This window comes from Morchella sextelata (assembly GCF_020137385.1).
Source record: "Morchella sextelata strain SCLS chromosome Unknown scls_15, whole genome shotgun sequence".
In the NCBI taxonomy this organism is placed as follows: domain Eukaryota; kingdom Fungi; phylum Ascomycota; class Pezizomycetes; order Pezizales; family Morchellaceae; genus Morchella; species Morchella sextelata.
In genome coordinates this window covers 1,135,886-1,155,780 of record NW_025408630.1, presented here as the reverse complement: position 1 = coordinate 1,155,780, position 19,895 = coordinate 1,135,886, and the positions used below count along the sequence as shown (strand labels likewise).

Genomic DNA, 19,895 nt, shown 5'->3' with positions numbered 1-19,895 from the left:
TCCGTCTCGTTCTGCGGGGCAGAGGAGGCTGGAGCATATCCTATGTCCTATCCCCGCCGTATGTGACGATCGTTCCCTCTACGTAACAGCAACAAATCTTTTTCGTTCGCCCGAGCTGCAGAGATAATGGCCAACTGCCAACACGTTCGTTTAGATAGGGTTCCTACCGTTTTGATCACCCCCAGATGTTTCAAACACAGCCCACTGCAGCAAAAAGTTTTTCTAAACCCTGCAGGAATTTTAAAAACAATCTGGGGCAAATAAATCAAAGCTGCGGGGGAGGAGGATTTTTTTTTTTGAGAGAGAGAGCTTCGAATAGGTGCGTGGAGTACCTACATAGCCCCAACAAATTGGTTCTCGGTTCTGAAATCGAATAAAAATAAAAAACTTATCAAGGGTGTGTTGAGTTATCCTGGGTTGGCTGATGGGTGGTGGTTGGGTTCCCATACCACAGGAACATTTCCCATATCCTCCATCAGATCAGATTCGATTTCACCAATCCCGACAAAACACAAAAACGATTGTCTCGGGGATCCGAGGTTTCGTTTCGCTCCGTCTGTCTGAGCTCGGCAATCTACTCTATGCATGACAAGCACACGGGCAATGTGTGTCAAGCAAGATTAGATAGGCCTACCTACAGTATGTAGATGTTCACCGGCGCGCAAGTTGACAAATGTACCTACAATGTGCCTCAGAGTCCGGATTGAAACGTCAAAAAGTGGGGAAGCTACCCATCCGTCGCCCGCCGCCTATTCATTCCCTACCGTTTACCTCCAATACAGTCCAAAAGGTCAATATGTCCTTTGGTACATTTAGATAGGCAACATATGGACCCGGGAAAATACCTTACCCGCCCACCTCCGGCTGTCTCCCTTGCAATTAATTGGCCATCTTTGAATACCACCCTACTAAAAAGCCAATCTGGCCGTTGCACGTCTGCATCTTTTGAAACGGGCAGCTACACACGTCATGGTAAATAACTCGGGGGCGGGTGGGTAGGAAGTGGGTAGGTAGGTAGAGTATAGAGCAATGTTGTAGCCCGGTAATTCATCCGAATCCCTAGAGATAGGTGAGTAGGGAAGGGAGAGTGCCCCGCTAGAGAGCACTTACGGACCATGCCTAGCCATATTATATCACATATACCTACCTAGATCTACAAACTCTCCGGGATCGATTTGTTTTCTAGACCGATTACCGGCATACAGTACCTACATGTACATACATACATAGCTCAGCGTACATAGCATACCATAGGGCAAATCGTGGTTGGATGCGGATGTGGATATGTGGATAGATATGTGGATGTGAATGGTGCTATTTTGTGCTGTGCTGTTGCTATCGCTGTAGGTACCTGAGATTAGGCGGGGATGCGGGATCTGGAACAGTGGGATGAAGCTGTAGGTAGACTGACAGTACATTATGTAAGGGAAACCACTTAGTCTAATCTGTCAGGCACGGCACTCCGCAAAAATGTTGGATAATAATCTCGCTCACCTGGTGACGGTGGATCTTGTCTGACGGCGGTGCACGATGTTTGTAGTAATTTAGCCTTGGCGCCTCTGAACTCTACTCAAATTCCTAACTGCCATCAGATAGGGTCGCCTTTACCCCGTGAGCGAGCATATTATTATTTGTTGTTGGCGTGTTGGGTTCCTGGAAGAAGGAAGGGGAAGAAGGGATGCACATCAGGACACATGGACATCACGGGCATGCACAACCCTTCGAGAATGGCCATGCTTGCTGGCCATGGATCATGGCCCCGCACATTCATAATAATCTACTGAAAAAAGAACATTTGACTATTCCCAAAAAATTCTTCTACTGCGAATAACTGGGTTTAGATAACAAGCACAACAGCTACCCCAAAGTTACTGGCTAGCCGTCGGGCTGCGTTTCATGGAGAGACATTAACTCCTCATTGTAAAAGCAGCGCATGCCAAGAGATATCCGACCGTAAAGGATGTACAGCCGCATTCGAAAAGTACTGGCACCCTACTATCTTGAGTCGTTCATGAATTGTAGCCCACCAACAACCATGGCACTCGCGTATACTCAACTTATTGACAGGTATGACCGCAATAGAGACATTGCAGCTCTCTCTGATAACGGTCTCGAATATTAGAATTGCAAAGGTAGAAAGGACTGCCTCGTGAGTTTAGGCCGGAGGTGCCAAAACTTTTCGAATGCGGCTGTACATACGGTAGGTACCTACATGTACCTACATGTACCTCCTACTGTACTAGTATCTTCCTGACGTTTTTGAACTGGGCCATTATTGCATACACCCAAAATCATGAGCTTGGCGTATTTTTGTATGGCATGCAATATCAGTCGCGTCCACAAACGTCAGGAAAATACGAGTACTCTAGTATGTACCTCCTACGGGAAGGGAGGCGCCTTCCATCCACCCTCCCATTTCAGTTGATATCATAGCACTTCCATAGAGTGCCTATCAATGCATTCTACCCTATGTACAAGTACCTACTCTACATGTTATGTAGGTCTTCAGGGCTGAGGCGGGTGGATCCGAGCACTTGAAAAAAGGCACCATCATCGGTCATCTCTCATGTCCGATATGGGAATTCATCTAGAACTATTAGAACGATTTAGAAACGAACCTGAAAGACGTCACCCATCAGTTCCCCACTCCCCTGCTCTGAGATTCTGCTTCACATTTTGAAACATTGCGTTACTAGGTAGCTGTACTGCCAGTCCATTTCCCAAGGCTTCTATTCTTTTATGGGTGGTAACTGCGCGGGGTATTACATGTATCTAGCATGGGTACCCCCGGTCTGGTTCGAGCCGGGTACATACAACAGCAAAACACACTTTCTCAAATTTCACACAACCTTGTCGACTGTAGTGGTATTTTCCGCCCCCACCTAACGTGCTGTATACCAAGCCTTTTGATGCCAACTGGACCAATGACTTCAGGCGGGGATTCCCTATCTCTCCTAGAGTGTCTTCACTTACCGGTGTGTACCCCTCTGGACATCGGATGGACAAGTGACGCTAGCAAGGAAACTAATCTGTTAAGCTATTCTCATGTTCTGGCGGTTTTGGTGATGGGAAATCTCTTGATATCAGATAGGAGAGCACACGAGTACTGGGTTCCATTTTCGATACTTTGATGAGAGATGAGGGGGTAGCAAAAAGGGATAAATAAAATCTGATATCATCTTTTCGCTCCGACAAAATTGCCGATGACTGAGATCACACGCAAAACGGTAGATGCGGTACCCTACTCTAGAAGCATCATCATCATCATCAGGCAGCGCGGCGGAAAAATAAAAGGGCAAGAGTAGAGTAATGGCAACATGACCCCTGTTACGTTATGCAGAGCAAACGAACGGAAAAACCGAATTGAAGAGGAAAGGAGGGGAATCTTTGTTTCATGCGAGCCCTCGTCATTCGAAAAGAAAATAACTGTTCAAGGTAAACCGGATAACCCACGTGCACATCTCAAATATAACACTTGCGCCATTGGATTTTTCTGTCGCCATGTTCATTAATTACGCCCTGTAAAAACAGCTTCTTTCGACAACACAGCCACTTTCTAAATTCATCAGTAAGTGAAGCTAAGCTAATAAAGGCGAGAAAAAAGTAAGAACCGAAGCGACTGATTACTATAGGTAATTACGTACCTTAAAGAACCTTCTCCACTCCAACGGATCCCCAGTACTCTTCGAGAAACTGACTTGTAGGACCTTTGGTGCGATTCTTTCTACTAGGATCTCGCCTCTCAATGAACATTTTCTACTATCAAATGTCTTTATAGATATCCAGGTTTCCGTGTTCCCATCTGAAAGGTCGCTTTTTTTGAAGGGAGGAACTGCAACTCCCAAGCGGTGTAACGCGCTCCCTAGAATAGGTAGTATTTGGCGGAATGAAAAAGAAGAGTAAAATCTGGTCATTCGTTGAGAAGGGCATATGTCCTCAAATCTTTGGGCATTTTGGGTCTTTGGCGAACATATTAGTAACGAAAAAATAACAGTGTGGGTACTACAGGGGCTGCCTACCAAAGATAACGGTAGCTGAGGTTGAGGTGCAAATTGGCTCATTGCTGGATCCTCAGCAAGACTTGTCAAGAAATCATAAGAGTCGAAATTCTCTCTCGTGTGGAGTGGCTGGGACGCGGATTGCCATGGACGATCCCACTCGAATTGGGCATCATTGTTGGACGTCTCTGGCTGCGTAGAAGACAACCTACTGGGAATATTACTGGCCGCAAAGGCTTCCGGTGTTATAGTCGTGTCGGCATCAAAATCTACATGAAGTCCTTCAATAAGTTGTGTCGCCAAATTAACCCCATCATGACACAGCCCGTCTGCAGTGAGGTGAGGATTCGGCCTTTGTGGAATCCTTTATTAACCTAGAACCAAAGGAAGGGAATGCGAATACCGGGATGGATAATTAAACACCTACCTCGTGAACCATGGATGCCGTCTAATCTCTTCGAACGTGAAACGATTTACGGGGTCAATTCTCATCATACCTCTCAACAAAGCTGAGATCTTGTTAGTGTATTTGATCTATGGCACGAGGCAGAAAGTGATTTTCTAAAGAAACAAACATAAAACGTCTGCAGGAAGACTAGGCCATGGTTCGTAAGTTGGGCGCCCATTTGATCGCCTAAATTCTTCGAACTCCCAGGCCATCCTTGTAGGTTCATCCCATGGAGTGTTTCCCGCCAGTAGTACAAATAGAACTACAGCACAAGACCATATATCGACTTGATCGGCGCGGTACTGTCCGTTCAATACCTATGAAATATTAACGAGGGTAAATAGGCATAGTCGGAGATTTTTGAATGGACCTCTGGTGCTACATATGGAGGGGACCCGCAAACAGTAGAGTTGAGCTTATATTTCCCTTGGTAGCCGAAGAGTGTAGCCAGCCCGAAGTCCGCAATTTTGAGATTACCATGGCTATCCAGAAGGATGTTTTCCGGCTTGATGTCTGAAGTTCACCCCCAAAAATTGTTTATAAGTGTCAATGTAAGCTAATAAAAGCGTCCCCGGAGTTGGACTTCCAGATCCCATGTACCTCTGTGTGCTACACCTTGTCCATGTATGTAAGACACCCCCGCAACAAGCTGGGTGAAGTAAAAATGGCCGATATCCTCAGAAACTCCGACATCCGGTTCTTAGAAGCATTAAACCCATTAGGAAAATTCTAAGATGACAATTTTAAAACACAAAGTTGAATGCTTACCAATCTTGTCAAAAAGGTCACCACCTGAGGCGAACTCCATTCCTATCCAGGTCCATACGTCGTCCTCCCCAAAATCATAAAATTGGATTAAATTTGGATGATCCCCACAATGTTTATGCAGCATAACCTCGGTGTTTATCTGCCGAAGTGAGATTCTACCCCTCTCGATGGCAAATCTTTTATGGATGAACTTGACAGCAAAAACCTCCCCCGTTGATGGGACTCTGCCTTTTTTGACACTAGCAAACGCCAAACAGCGAAGTTAGCTATATTGAACTTTAAATATTACTTGGGAGCTAAGAGTGATGGAGGATCCTCACGAAGCATAGGCGCCGCGCCCAATGGTCTTGGAAATTATCTCGAAGGGGAGATCTCGAGGAAGAGGGTCGAGCTGTGATTGAGCTGTACTTGTGGACTGAGAAAAGCAGAGAATAATTAGTGAGGCTTTTAAAAAACAATTGACACAATTTAAGATTATTTTACCATGGTATTAAATGGAATAACCATAAGATAAGGTTAATGAGCGTGTTGAGATAAACCGAACGCACTGAAGTTTGAAGTGCACCAGGAAGTCGCGTTATTTGAGCCATTACTGTTTAAGTTCCTTAGCGACCGTGGAAATGACTCGCTATTTCTAAAGTAGTTAGTAGAGGATGAGGCTCAACAGGGATTATTACGTCACAGAAGGTAAAGGTGTGCTTCCTACAGGCCTTCTTTTTAGATATATAGTGACCAGCCTGTCTGCTCTTTTTGAAGTGGTTGCTCCAGTACATAAGTACATACTGTACTAGTAAATACAAATACAAATCACGCCGAAAAGTCAAGTCGTGCAATTGGTAGCAAATGTTGGGTGCAAGCGAGCCATGTGAAGAAAACAGGGGTCCAGTAGGGATGGAAAAACGTGGAACGTAACCGAGAAAAAAAATTACCAGTTACGGGTCATGTTTGTGCAAGATTTTTTTTTCAACTCACAAAACGGGCAAATCCCAAGAAGTGTTGCAAATATCAAAGAGAGGGAAAAGGAGACGAAGCGCACCAGACCTCCATCCCCGCGTCAATGCAAAACTTTCCCAGTGTACAATACATGACATGATACTGCTGAAAAGATAAAAGAGAAACGGAGAAAAAAACTAAGACTGCTAAGACAACCAAACCAAAATTCTTTTAGAAACCGATATGCAAGAATGTGCAAGGAACTTAAAAGCAGAACCCAGGCATATATAAATCAAAAAACAAACAAATTGCGCCGGATTTTATCTCAATCATGCTTAACCACCTATAACTCCAGAAGTTGTCCCATGAAACAATGCCAATCGCCTGGTCTTCAGGCATAAAACCAAGTTCGCAAGACCCCCAACAAAGCAAAAAAGATTTACTATTGCTGCACCGCACACCTAACCTGGCAAAGACCCACCGTTGGAGCCAGCTTGTGGTATCGAAACGACACTTGAGCTTTGATTTCGTTTCTTCTCTTTCCTAAAAACACGAGTCAGTTTCTTACTAAGGAATATACTGGGTCACATGTTATGAGTAAGACGTACTTTGCCCATCTCAGCCCACAAGCATTGCATAGAGTTTTTGGTCCTTTAGGACCTTTTCTCCACTCTGGACTGTCTAAAGTTCCACAGTCCGTGCAAACATATTCGTCCGCGATTTTCTGCTTCTTCTTCTTCTCTGAGGTGTGACGGCTTTCTTTGTCGATCGGTATTGGAACTCCAGCGTCTCCACGAATTAATGCCGGAGATGTATCACCCGTACTGATGCCCTTAGACCGTTCTCCTTCCCGGTATCGCAACCCAGTCAACATCTCGATACTGTCCATATGATTGACCCCTCCTGCCCCAAACCGGGCCATTTTATCCCTTATACTATCAGCTTTTGCAAGATTTGACTGCTCCATGCGATCCAAATTTTGTCGGGTCAAAGCTGCGGATGTTTGTTGCTGTGTAGGTTTTGCAGGTGGAGGCATGGCGTCGGATCCATTGGGTGTTTGCGCTGTAGTCATTGGCGTATCGTTTCCTGTCATGCTACTCCCAGCAGTGCCACTATCTGTTCGTGTCCCATTCGGATATTGCTGTCTCTGTCGCTGTTGTTGCTGATGTTCCTCATATTCTTCCTTCCTCAGTTCCTCAATCCTTTTCATCAGACGCTCGTTCTCGATTTTATGTTCCAGGAAAGAATCTAGAAGGGCGGCGTTACGCGTGGGATATGGTCTTGACATCATGAAGAATCCCTTGCAAACTGATTGTATGGCCGAAGGGCCAAATTGGGGGGCCTCGCCAATATGAGGATGGCCATTGGTCTCAAAAATTGCATAAGTCATATCGGTTTTTTGAAATCGGTAGAATAATCGTAAAGCTTGTCCAGTAGCTATCGATTCATTAAACTCGCGCACAAATCTTTGTACCGTGTGTTAGTGACCCTTTGTCCAAAAGATTTTTGTAAAATGACAAACATACAGTCCCGAATCATCCGGGTGGATAAATTCAGTGATAAATTTTCCCATTAACTCCTCAGGATCAAATCCCGTCAAAGATTTCGCAGAAGGCGATGCGTAAACAATTTTTCCGGTTGGTGAAAGGATATGCAAGAAATCCTGTAGCTCTTCCAAGATGCGCTGTGACCAATTCCTCCGCTTCGTGAACTCTGTTAAGGTACTTCCACCTCCAAGATTCCCATACTCATTCATCATGGAAGTTGGCGGGGCGGAAGAAGTCATTGGGCTAAATTGGTCGCCACCGCATAGCTGAGGGTCAAGTGGCATACCGTCGTCCGTCGACATATTCATGGACATCATCATTGCTGGATCTAACATCGAGCTAACGTGGTTGTGATCCCCTAGCAAGGTTCCAGCAGCCATGGCTTGTTGGGCCGCAGCGAGGGACGAGATCTGCATGTTTTGGAGTTGACCATTGACACCATTTACGAGAGGAATGCTTCCCCCATTGAATAGGTGAGAGTTTCTGGAGCCAACCATCCCACCCGGCATATAGCTATGGGTAGGGGAGGACGATGAGGCGTGATTCATCATCATGGGGAATAGTGTTGGGTGTGTGTTGTGGGGGGGGGGGGGGGGGGTTGAGGAGGTTGTCAGAGTAGAGTACGAGAAGAGCAACCAGCCACGGAGGCGTGAGAAAGGTTGTATAGGGAGTGAAGGCGTATGCAAGAAGAGCTGGTAGAGGAAGAGGAAGAGTAGTATGAGGGGGGGGGGGAAGACTAAAGTTAAGAAGGGGCCCACGATGTCTACTAATAAGCTCTAGACAGAACTAGGTGGGACGGGACGGGGAGCACGAGGAGGGGTATGATGACGACAAGGAGCAGACAGAAGAAGAAGACAACCACGGGTAGGGTGAGAAAGAGACGGACGAGCCGGAGGACAATGTCGACGACGACGACAACAACGACGGCGAAGACAAGGAGGGGATAGACAGGCCAACGCGGGGCAGCAGTATGGGACGAAGGAGGATCGTATCTACATGTAGTTTACATGTACTCCTTATTTGACCTACATGTATGTGGGTCGGTGTTCTACAGAGTGGAGGGGGTGGTAGTGGTGTTGGGGGAGGCAGAGAGATGGGTCAGTCGATAAGTCGCTGCCGGGATATTAGGACGTTGGCTAGCCTGAGAGTGGCCGCTGCAGAAGGAAGAGTGAGAGGACATGGGAGAAGGGTAGAAATCAATCAATCAACCAGCACACTCGTTAATGCGAAGCGTGTGCGTGAATGCGTGATTCTGAGTAAAGTTAATGATAGGGTGAGTTGCTAAGGTGCCTGAGTGGGCAAGACTGGGGCTGGACGAGTTAAATGTCGTGTCGCCGCTCTTTTCCTCCTGGAGTCTGGTTAACTCTTTACTCCCTTGTGAATCTTTTCTCCTCGGTTTTTCATGTCACTTTTTTTTTTTTTTTTTTGGCTTGTCCAGTAATCTTCCGTTATTTCTTTTGTGTTTTGCCGCTCCCCTTCTCATTCACACTAAGTATCTACATACGTACATGTAGAGTACCTACGCACCCCAAGGCCTTTTTTACATTTAGCTAGCACTAATAAGGGATGTATGTGAGTTCGTTAGCAAAGTCAGGTCTTCCCTATGGCTGGCGATAAACATGCTACAAGTAATTCCGCTCCATGTATTCCAGCCGGTGACGGCGAAGCGGGGAGCCGGTCTTTACAGGTGTAAAATATGTACATGAATGGAAATTAATAGAAGTCTGGTTCGTTGCAAAATCTGGTAGCGAGGCAATCGGGTTGTGCTTCTGTTGCTAATGCCGCTGCATATCATGAGTTTGCGTGTTGTATGAAACAATGTACATGCCTCACAATGGAGGGTGTGCAGACTCTCATGGAAGGAAAGTTGTGGTTCAAAAGCAGTTAGCTGCCGTTGCAATCGAGTTACCCAGCAGATCTCTTGTAGAGATGCTGTCCCCAGTCAATTTTGTTTTGGCCCAAGGATACATCATCATCATCATCATCGTCCTGGCCCAAAAAATCCGTCCTGCGCCAGAAACAATGAATTTTAGCAAGAGGGGTAGGGGAGGGGGAGCGGGGAATTTCAAAAGGAAAAGAGAGGGTGAGAGCGAGCCAGCTGGTAAGGGTCCGAAAATGACGTGAATAGTAAGATGTCAGATTTTAAAGAAATTCTGGAATTAATCACATCTGTATCCACAACTCTCATCAGTCAATTGCACGGGGAAAAAATACCTGGGCCCGTGGATTTGCCCATGAGATCATCTTCTGGCCGCCCTGGCCTGAGAAATGTGCTTTTTACCACAAACCGTGGCACTACATAATATTAGATAGCGTTACTAAAGCGGCAGTATCAATTATCACAGTCGGTACATGTACATGTAGGTACATGACCTACAAGCATAAAACATACATGGAACGATTTACAGTGTACATTAGCAATATGTAACAAAGTCAAAGTACATTGCATGTAATCAGTGTCTGTTCTATGGCGAACTATCCAGATAAGAAACAGGCACTATAGATTTCTTTAGTGAGTGTCGCGTCGTCATCCTGACCTGCCAAGGCGGTCGACGTCAAATTGCTTTCGAACGCGTTTCCCAGCTCGTCGCGTAATTGCGAGCACCACTCATCCAGCCCCTCGGAACCAAACGATCTAGGAACATCAAAACCCCCTCCTTGTCAATACATACTCTCAGAAGACGCGACTATACTTCATATTACCGGTTGTTGAGATCGTTATCAGGAAAAATGTATGGCCTTGCGCTTGTTCGGTTTTTCTCTGCTCGCTAACATTCATCTACAGGTGTAAGTCGTATTTTGCTCATGTAGTCCATCACAGCTGAAGCACCAAATAAGAGATCTAAACTGATTTTATTTCCTTCGATCCTTTCTCAGCATGGATTGATAAACTGGCAATCTTAGGGTAAGTAAGCAATCCTTCAGCTCTTTTGAGTGGATTGAGCTTATAAGAACTGCACTACTAGTGTTCGTTCTTTCGACAACACCCGTAGTGAGACCATACAATTCACCGCACCACTGACACTAATCGTTGGATACAATGGCTCTGGGAAAACTGTACGTAGAAAAGACAAAAATAAAAGAAAAAATGTTATTTTACACCCGCTGATGCCCTTATCCAGACAATTATCGAGTGTCTCAAGTATGCCACTACTGGTATTTTGCCTCCCAATCATAAGCAAGGTGCTTTTATCCATGATCCAAAGGTTATACACCCTGTCACGATTCCCTTTCCTCAGTCATTGTGCTGATGCATACATTCCTTCAAAAAAGATGTGCGGAGAGAAGGAGGTCCTTGCTCAAGTAAAGCTTTCATTCAATTCTACTAAGGATATCAAGATGGTATGCACCCGTTCGCTGCAGCTCAGCGTAAAAGTAAACACCCGAGTGCAAAAGACTCTAGAAGGCCAGCTACTGGTCAATAGTAACGGCGAACGCTCAACAATCAGTTCGAAGTGTACAGAACTGGACACTCTCATGCCACAGTACCTAGGTGTGTCAAAAGCCGTGCTTGAATATGTAATATTCTGCCATCAAGACGAAAGTCTTTGGCCCATGAGTGAGCCTGCCGTGTTGAAGAAACGATTCGACGAGATATTTGAGGCACTGAAGTACACCAAAGCTATCGATAATATCAAGGTTTTAAGGAAGAAACAGAATGAAGAACTTGGGAAGCTGAAGATTCTCCTTGAACAGTACCGTGTGGATAAAGACCGCGGTGAGAAGGTAGAATGCATTTTATCTTGGAATTGTCCGAAAACAACTAGTCTAATTAGACTAATATCTGTTTAGGCCAAACGTCGCTCTGATGAACTTCACGAGGAGATTGAAAGGATGAGAGCAGAGGTTATTCAACTAACCCGGATGATGTCTGAAAATTCCCGGCAACAACAAGAACTGTTTAGCAAGGCGTCAGGATTTGAAGAAATAATAGCCACCCTTCAGGCCAAGAGACAAGAAGCCCGAACGATGGAATCTTCTCTTATAGAGCGTTCAGACCATCTTACTCATCTAGAAGAGTCGGATGAAGATCTTCAGAGAATGCAGCAAGAATATGGCGCAAGAATGAAAACGTATCAAGATCATATAACAACTAAAGAAGCGGCCCACCTTGAGGCAAGCAGAGAGCTGGAAAGAGCGAGAGATCGCCTCTCAATAAAACTCAAAGAGGAAGGCAGGATCCAGGCAGAACACGCGGTATGAATGGCTGAAACGAACCGAGTGATTATTTGGTTGCTCTAAAGTTCGAATTACTAAGAATAGCAGGCATTCGAAAACCAACTACAAGAGCGCGAGGCTCTGATTAGGGAGATCAGCCGTCGACATGGAATTAAGGGGTTTGAAAATGAGCTGGATGACTCTCAAATTCAAACATTCATGACCAAGGTCTCGAGATTGTCACGTGATCAGAGCCTGTATCTTGAGCGTATTAAGGTATGACTGGGTCTTTCACACTGCGCTGTACTGGCTGCTGACCTTCGTAGCGTGAGAATGGAGAAGAGCTTAGGTCAGCCCAAGAAGTACTAAATCAGATAGCTAGCAAGCGAGCTTCACTTCAGCAAAAGAAAGAATATGCCAGGGCCGAAATTAAAGCTTTAGATAAAAAAGCGACTTCTCTTCAGCGTGATCTTGAAACCATAGGGGTGAGTGAAGGTCACGAGTCCATTCTCAAGTCTAAACTCGACGACAAGGAGCAACGACTGGCCAAGGCAAAGGAGGATTACGAAATAGCGCTGTACGAGGATCACACTGAAAAAGCGAATGCAAAACTGAAAAGCGTGGAAGAGAAGTTAGATAGCGTGACAGGAGAACTTGCAAAGGTGACTCGGCAGGCGGACGAGAGAGCAAGGTTGGGTTTTGTAAAGAAAGAACTAGAGACCAGAAGGAAGGCTCTGGATTCCTTGTAAGTTTTCGTGTTCGGCTCTATTTCAGCGTTATATTAATTGATGCAGGACTGTTGCGAACAAAGTCAAAATAAACAAATTCCTTTCTTCAGGCTGGTCTGTAGATTCAATTGAGCGAGAATTGCAAACAGTGCTCAGGTGAGTGTTGGGCCAATATCCAAGATTCTTAGGTACTAATATTATGTAGAGATCGAGAGGAAGAAATTGCAGAAGCTCGACGACAGCGAGACAGCATTAATCAAGAATTGTCTCAGGTCCAAACAAAAATTACCTTAGTTCGGGATTCCCTCAAGAAGAAGAATAAGGAAGCAAAAGGTTAGTGTATCCTTCTGGATAATTACAGGGTAGATTTTAATCCATCACACAGATTGTGAGATGACGGTGCTCGCATCATGGACTCCGGGCTCAGAGGATGACGGTATTAAGGATATCAGTGGATACCCAAAAGCGGCTACTGCAATTGAGGAAGACCTACAGACGCTTAGAGGGTGAGTTGAAATCCCTAGTAGGGCCTTCGTATGGCTAAATGTATCACAGTGACTTAAAATATCTTGAATACATTCAAGATTATTTTAACAAAGCACTCAAAACACTCCAGGACTACAATGCTTGTATCATGTGCAAAAGAGGATTTCATCAGAATGAAATTAAAGAGTTCGATGAGATGGTAACCATACTGAAGCCCCCGTACATATATAATACTTACTGCTACCCTGGTACTTGATTTAGGTCAAGAAAAAACTCGGAAGTTACTCTCGGGAAACGACAGAAGAAAACATCAAGGACGCAGAGGATGACCTCCGACTCATTAGAGAGGCCGCCCCGAGTTATGATTCTTACATTCGTTTAACTAAGACAGAGATTCCAAACCTTACTGAGGATCTAAGGAAAAATAACATCCTCAAAGATCAATTTATCGATGACTACAATAAAGTAAGAATTCGTGTAAACTTGGAGGTTAATCTTAGCTTACACCATTTCAGCACGAAAAGATCCTGAATGATTGCATATCGAGCAAGTCAGAAGTCGAATCCTTGAAAGCGCCCATCTCAGAGATTGTGAAATACATGAAGGAGATAGTCGACTACGAAAAGCAGGTCGAGGATGTCTCTAGCCAGTTAAAGGATATGGGTGGTGCTCGTACCGTCGAAGAAATGCAAGATCAGATGCAACAGTTGAATGAGGAAGCAAAGACTCTTAAACGCCTAATTATTTCTATAGCGTCTGAGAAAGAACAATCTCGTCAGACCATCAGTCTTCTTGACAACCAGGCCAAGGAACATCGCATGAAGCTCAACGAGCTGAACTTTAAACTTCAACAATCAAGAGACCTGGTGGGTAGGATTGACGAATGTCGAGATAATAATCGCAAACAAAACACGGTAATTGATGAGACAGATGCGGAACTTAAGAAGCTCGCCCCAGAGTTGGCCAGAGCTGATGCGCATGTTAATAACATCTCTCGCGATGGCGCAGAAAAGGAAAATCAGCAGCAACGGGACGCCTCAAAGCTTGCCGAGAGCGATATGCAATTGAAGAGAGCAGAACAAGGGATTCAAAACTACCTCAGGCGCGGTGGACCGGATCAGTTGAATAGGTGTCGCTCACAAGTCCAAACATTAGAAGAAGACGTCAAAAAATGCGAGGAAAAAGTAACAAGCATTAGCAGGGAGGTACACAACCTAGAACAGGAATCGAAAAATGCACTTGCAACTGAACAAAGTATTCAAGAAAACTTGAGGTTCCGTGCAAATAAAAGACAGCTGGAAATGTTGACGGAGGAAATCCATGAACTTGAGAGTCGAAATGCCGAGGCGGAAAGGGATAGGTTTCGTGCAGATTTAGCGGTGTTATCAAATTCACACACTGCATTAGCTATGGAGGTATATGATAAAGTCTCATAGTGAGTGTTGATAAATTGCTGATGATATTTTAGAAATCGACTAAGGCTGGAGAAATGAGATCTAAGGATGCACAGTTAGAACAACTGATCCAGGATTATGCTACAGATTACGCAGATGCGAAAGGAAAATATAAGGAAACGTTGGCAAAAGTTCAGGTAAAAAGATCATTTGGCATTAATGAAGCCGTCATTGATTTTTTGGATAGACTACTACAGGCGCTAGCAACGATTTATCGAAATACTGCGCTGCACTTGATAAGTGAGCTCGTAAATTCACACAAACATAGACAGTTCTCCAACTAATGTAGATTCTAGAGCTATCATGAAATATCACAGTTTGAAAATGGAGGAAATAAATCGTATAATTGAAGAGCTCTGGAAATCCACGTACCGGGGTACCGATGTGGACACCATCCTCATTCGATCTGATGACACCGAAGGCACCAAAGGCAACAGATCTTATAATTATAGAGTATCCTACCCCCTACCACCGTACCGCATCTCATAGCTGTTTTATTAATTTTAATTAGGTATGTATGGTCAAACAAGATGCAGAAATGGACATGCGAGGTCGTTGCAGTGCTGGGCAGAGAGTATTAGCAAGTATCATCATTCGGCTTGCGCTAGCTGAATGCTTTGGTATCAATTGTGGGGTATGCCTCACCCCTTTTCTCTCTTCTTTCAATGCGAAATTTGGTTGTACAGGTACTAAATCATCATTTTTCAGCTGATCGCACTCGACGAGCCTACAACAAATCTCGATGGCGATAACATCAGGTCTCTTGCTAGAAGTCTTCATGAAATTATCAAGACCCGCCAGGCACAATCTAATTTCCAATTGATTGTAAGACCTACATATATCCTCTTTGTCACAGACTGAAGGAGTTTTAACAAAGCCATAGGTTATTACTCACGATGAGGATTTCTTGAAGGAGATGCAATGCCAAGATTATTGTGATCATTACTACCGTATTTCCAGGGATGAAAGGCAGAAGTCGATCATAGAAAGGTGGGACCTTAGATGCAGTAATGATTCCTCTGAGATACCAAGACTAATAATTGGATTAGACAATCAATCGCTGAAGTCATATAAAAGTGGGTACCTAAAGTGTGTTCAATGAGTATATCCTCTGGATATACGGTTTCAACCCAATCCATTCCGGTATGTCGGCTCTAGAAAAGAATCGTCAGACACGTTCTTGGATGGCATAATTCTTTTTTCTTTGTCACAATAACTATATAGCATGTATTCCAAATGTAGAACTATCTCTAGGACTAGTTCCACAGTAACTAAATCAACCCCTTGGGTGATGGCCCCATCTTTTAGTGAATTAGTGGACCAGGCTAAAGTCTGTTACGGCGTGCTTTAAATTACATCAACCACTAAATAGTCACTAGTCCCACCGACCTATGGTGTTTAAAAGTACTTGAGATGAGATGAGACCGTCCAAACGAGGATAAAATCAATCCTCGTTATCACTGTCACCCTGAAAAGGCAAATACCGGAAGTCCACAAAGCTCATTACTTTATTCATGGTAATCATGAATTGCAAGCTTAGAATTCCTCGGCTGTCTCCACGGATACTGACTTTGGTAGCAATTGCCATAGCGCGGGCGGCGTGTTTTATCAGATGAAATTTGTAACTACTCAGTTTTTTCCCAAATTAATTAGATACTGAGGCCTTGGTAAATCCGAAATAAATCCTTCCTCGCCTAGCAAGGAAAAAGGGGAGAACAAATACATATTCTGAACTGGCGTAGGAACCTGGAATGTTTCCAAGAGACTTCGTTCATTAGAAAACTCTACACTAGTGCTTCCCATAGGGCCTGTTGAGCTCAGACTGAAGAACGGGTGACAAGGGCTTGCAGATATGATTAGGCGATCTGGGGAGGACCCATCCAACTCTTGGATTGCATCGTAGAGCCAGTCAGCCTAAGCAATTGTTTAGTAGACCGAAGAGACCAAACAAAAGGACAAGTTGTGTGTAGCCAGTAAGCTTTCTCGGGATTCTGAAATCCATACCTTCATGATAATCTTTTTAGTGAGAGGCTGATCCAGTAAAAACTCTTCCACGTCATCTGGCTCATACGTTGTGAGAGTGCAGGAGGTGGAAAGGTTATCTTCCTCCAAACTATTGTGGCATATAGCAGTCAGCTGCAAAATACGTTGGTTGGCATTCAAACCAAGTCAAGACTTACATAACTTGTAAAGGATAACCTTCGCCCTGATATATCATTGTACACTTTCCAGATTTCCTTTCCTGTTCGGTTCCCAGGGCGGCGGGCCTGGTTGCCATCGTACTAGAGAGTGCTGGCTGATTCCACCGTTCCCTAGTTGCAGTTTCCGCACCGAAGATTTGTAGACATTCTAGCAGTGCAGATAATGAAATCCCAAATGAGACACCTTTTTCAGAGTCTCCATCATCATCCGCTGGATAATCATTTCCCAAACCTTCCGGATTTGGTAATAGCCTGTCGTTCGAGAGACCGTTGAAAACATACTGCGTGAAAAGCTTTTTGTCCACAAAAACGTTACCTGCGAAATAGAACTATCAATTTATGGAAGTCTATGATATTGTCGGAAAGAGATATTTTGAATACCTTGCATGACGCGTGAATCCTCAACCATAAAAGTCAATCCATCACTATTAATCTGAACCTGTACTTTCGAAAGAAACCCAATACACCTAAGGAGGGAAAGTATCTGGCGAATAGATATAGTTTCAGCAATAAATGTTGGTGGGCAGTTCATGACGAGAGTCAATGTTGGTTTGTGATACTTGGATGATGAGGAGGAGGAAGAGAGGATTGTGGTTGGTTCACGGTATGATGTTTCGCATAATTAGGAGTACAAATAGTTCGAGCCCAAGCCCGATGTGTCAAGCCATGCATTCCTTTTTGACACATTTGATATGATTTTATATTTTGTATTTATCACCCCATTTCCCCCTTCTTGCTGTGCTGTGACAGAAGCTTAAACGTAAACTCCTACTGCACATATAAGAAACACCGATCCAAACCTGCCCATTCGACCGCTGATAAGTATAGAGACTCAAATTGCCAGAAAAACGATGAAGAGCATACCCAAGTGATAGAGAAGCCAAAAGCGCCAATAAAGGAGCAGTAGTTATCGACTTATCTGAGTACAATAGAGGACACGTTAGTTAAATATTGCGAGACAACAGACGTCGTCATAGTTCAAGAATAAGAGTGGCGTACTAATAGAAAAGAGTCCAGTGAGGGAAAACCCTAAGTAGAAAATGTCAGTGACGTTTGTTAAGCTATGTGAGGAATATGCTGCCATAAGGTATAACGAACCTGCTAAAACCAGTAACAAGGCAACCGACAACTGGCTGTCCTTTGACACCAGTGGTTGGAAAGGCGTCAATGAGTCCCACTGAAAGTCCATTTTTTTTCTTGAAAATTGTAAAAGTTGAATGAGTTTGTTGATGAGATCCAGAGCTTGCTGGACCTGGATGGAGAGTTGAAGACAGCTTTGGGTTCCATGTGTTACCTAGATTGTGGTACATCTGAGCACGTTCAAAAAAGCTTGCCCTTCCCATCTTACATCGCGTGCATACATTCAACCACTCCACGCTATACTGTCCTTATAAAGAGGGGCGCCTGGTACGTTATAGCACCCTTTTCTAGTTCAGTTCACAGCTGGCTAACTTGACGAAACCATAATAAGATGCCGAACGTAAAACACGAAGGTATGCCCTTGCTAGAGAGCTCCATTTCGCTCACAGCTTTGGAATTGACCACCCCATCAGGTATGAAGCGCAAATCTGAAGATCAAAACACGCAGCCTTCTCCAAAGAGGATAAAATCGTCGGAATCTCCAGAGGATCAAAAGAAGACCAAGGCCTTTTTTAGAGAATGTAGGTTCTTGATGTCAGGAAGATCCCCAATCATTCACGAGGGGCTGACGACATCGCATTCTAGCAAACGCCGTTCTCGAAGAATTTCATGGTGATATCGAGTTTCGCGTGGTCAATAATGATAATTCCAGGGAAAGCACAATTATCTTGACCGGCCTCAAGAACATCTTCCAAAAACAGTTGCCGAAAATGCCTAGGGATTACATTGCGCGGCTGGTCTACGACCGGACTCATCTATCCATGGCCATCGTCAAAAGGCCTTTGGAGGTAGTGGGGTATGTGTGTAGAGACACACTATATCTATATTATACAAACCAAGGATCTTTCGTACTAATACTCGGGTAATAGAGGCATCACATATCGGCCTTTCAAGGGCAGACAATTCGCAGAAATTGTGTTTTGTGCCATTTCGTCGGATCAACAAGTCAGGGGCTATGGCGCCCATCTCATGTCTCATTTAAAGGTGATTTTTAGTTTCGAGCTCCGAGTAGTGTTAGCCATTGCCCTAATGACACCCTAGGACTATGTTAAAGCTACTTCAGACGTGATGCATTTCCTTACCTACGCCGACAATTATGCCATTGGATACTTTAAAAAGCAAGGTTTTACAAAAGAAATTACACTTGACAAACAAAAGTGGATGGGATACATCAAAGATTATGAAGGCGGCACAATCATGCAGTGTTCTATGATACCGAGAATCCGATATTTGGAGGCATCGAGGATGTTAGCAAAACAAAAGGAAGCTGTTCATGCCAAAACTAGAGCTATCTCAAAGTCTCACATCGTCCATGTACCGCCAAAGGCATTCAAAAATGGCCCATGTAAAATCGACCCAACCTCGATTCCTGCAATTAGTGAGTCAAATCCAACATTAGCTGCTGCGAGTGCATTGGAGCGTTCTTCTTCAGCTTTGGCTAATGGAACTTAATAGAAGAGGCGGGGTGGTCACCTGAAATGGATGAACTGGCTAGACAACCAAAGCATGGCCCGCACTATGCCCAACTCCTCCATCTACTTAACGAGATGCAGAACCATCAGTCGGCTTGGCCCTTCCAGAAACCGGTCAGTCAGGATGAGGTACCCGATTATTACAACGTAATTACAGAGCCAATGGATCTAGAAACGATGGAAAAGCGACTCGAAGAAGACGCATACTCTTCCCCCGAAGAATTTATACGAGATGCGAAATTAATTTACAACAATTGCAGACGATACAATAACGAAAGCACATCATACTGGAAGAACGCAAACAAACTGGAAAAGTTTATGAACCAAAAGCTGAAGGAAATACCGGAGTGGTCGGTAAGTGTTCTCATGTTTTTGAGTTAGGTAGCTATATGATTGATGTGGAGCCGAGCTAATTGTTTTAAAGCACCTTGTTGAATGAGAAACATGAGATGTGCCTATAAATAGAGTTCGGCCTCATCTTTCCCTCCAAAATTAGTGCTTTATATTATATATCTCTTCTTCTGTTCCCGTTTTCATAACCGATTGGACTTGGGGCAGGGAG

The 19,895-nt window shown here is 44.3% G+C and overlaps 6 protein-coding genes across 6 annotated transcripts; 2 read left to right on the top strand and 4 right to left on the bottom strand.

Moving 5' to 3' along the window:
• Window positions 1-47: 47 nt before the first annotated feature.
• On the bottom strand, window positions 48-1,623 carry H6S33_003592 (uncharacterized protein; the record flags this gene model as incomplete). Its single annotated transcript, XM_044834950.1, has 9 exons — window positions 48-134; window positions 337-363; window positions 450-579; window positions 639-679; window positions 732-749; window positions 1,250-1,341; window positions 1,412-1,440; window positions 1,495-1,514; window positions 1,609-1,623. The coding sequence occupies 9 exons, from the start codon at window positions 1,621-1,623 to the stop codon at window positions 48-50; spliced, it is 459 nt and encodes a 152-aa protein (XP_044691953.1).
• A 1,885-nt stretch (window positions 1,624-3,508) lies between these two features.
• Window positions 3,509-5,721, bottom strand: H6S33_003591 (uncharacterized protein; the record flags this gene model as incomplete). Its single annotated transcript, XM_044834949.1, has 10 exons — window positions 3,509-3,556; window positions 3,645-3,959; window positions 4,020-4,350; window positions 4,426-4,507; window positions 4,574-4,763; window positions 4,817-4,959; window positions 5,047-5,145; window positions 5,215-5,453; window positions 5,535-5,629; window positions 5,698-5,721. 10 exons carry the CDS (start codon window positions 5,719-5,721, stop codon window positions 3,509-3,511), a joined length of 1,566 nt encoding a protein of 521 aa, XP_044691952.1.
• An 887-nt stretch (window positions 5,722-6,608) lies between these two features.
• H6S33_003590 (uncharacterized protein) lies at window positions 6,609-8,248 on the bottom strand (the record flags this gene model as incomplete). Its single annotated transcript, XM_044834948.1, has 3 exons — window positions 6,609-6,690; window positions 6,756-7,613; window positions 7,674-8,248. The coding sequence occupies 3 exons, from the start codon at window positions 8,246-8,248 to the stop codon at window positions 6,609-6,611; spliced, it is 1,515 nt and encodes a 504-aa protein (XP_044691951.1).
• Window positions 8,249-9,623: 1,375 nt separating this feature from the next.
• H6S33_003589 (uncharacterized protein) lies at window positions 9,624-15,594 on the top strand (the record flags this gene model as incomplete). Its single annotated transcript, XM_044834947.1, has 23 exons — window positions 9,624-9,795; window positions 10,409-10,426; window positions 10,480-10,488; window positions 10,572-10,599; window positions 10,661-10,751; window positions 10,817-10,900; window positions 10,968-11,420; window positions 11,487-11,891; window positions 11,961-12,128; window positions 12,179-12,597; window positions 12,647-12,736; window positions 12,786-12,913; window positions 12,966-13,086; window positions 13,136-13,265; window positions 13,328-13,531; window positions 13,582-14,481; window positions 14,535-14,657; window positions 14,708-14,760; window positions 14,817-14,973; window positions 15,032-15,154; window positions 15,229-15,345; window positions 15,404-15,510; window positions 15,570-15,594. The coding sequence occupies 23 exons, from the start codon at window positions 9,624-9,626 to the stop codon at window positions 15,592-15,594; spliced, it is 4,125 nt and encodes a 1,374-aa protein (XP_044691950.1).
• A 370-nt stretch (window positions 15,595-15,964) lies between these two features.
• H6S33_003588 (uncharacterized protein) lies at window positions 15,965-17,109 on the bottom strand (the record flags this gene model as incomplete). The annotated part of the gene is made up of 5 exons (XM_044834946.1): window positions 15,965-16,145; window positions 16,244-16,434; window positions 16,525-16,633; window positions 16,701-17,037; window positions 17,103-17,109. The coding sequence occupies 5 exons, from the start codon at window positions 17,107-17,109 to the stop codon at window positions 15,965-15,967; spliced, it is 825 nt and encodes a 274-aa protein (XP_044691949.1).
• Window positions 17,110-18,192: 1,083 nt separating this feature from the next.
• Window positions 18,193-19,772, top strand: H6S33_003587 (uncharacterized protein; the record flags this gene model as incomplete). Its single annotated transcript, XM_044834945.1, has 7 exons — window positions 18,193-18,214; window positions 18,275-18,382; window positions 18,447-18,657; window positions 18,731-18,845; window positions 18,903-19,239; window positions 19,317-19,687; window positions 19,758-19,772. 7 exons carry the CDS (start codon window positions 18,193-18,195, stop codon window positions 19,770-19,772), a joined length of 1,179 nt encoding a protein of 392 aa, XP_044691948.1.
• Between the last annotated feature and the right edge of the window lie 123 nt (window positions 19,773-19,895).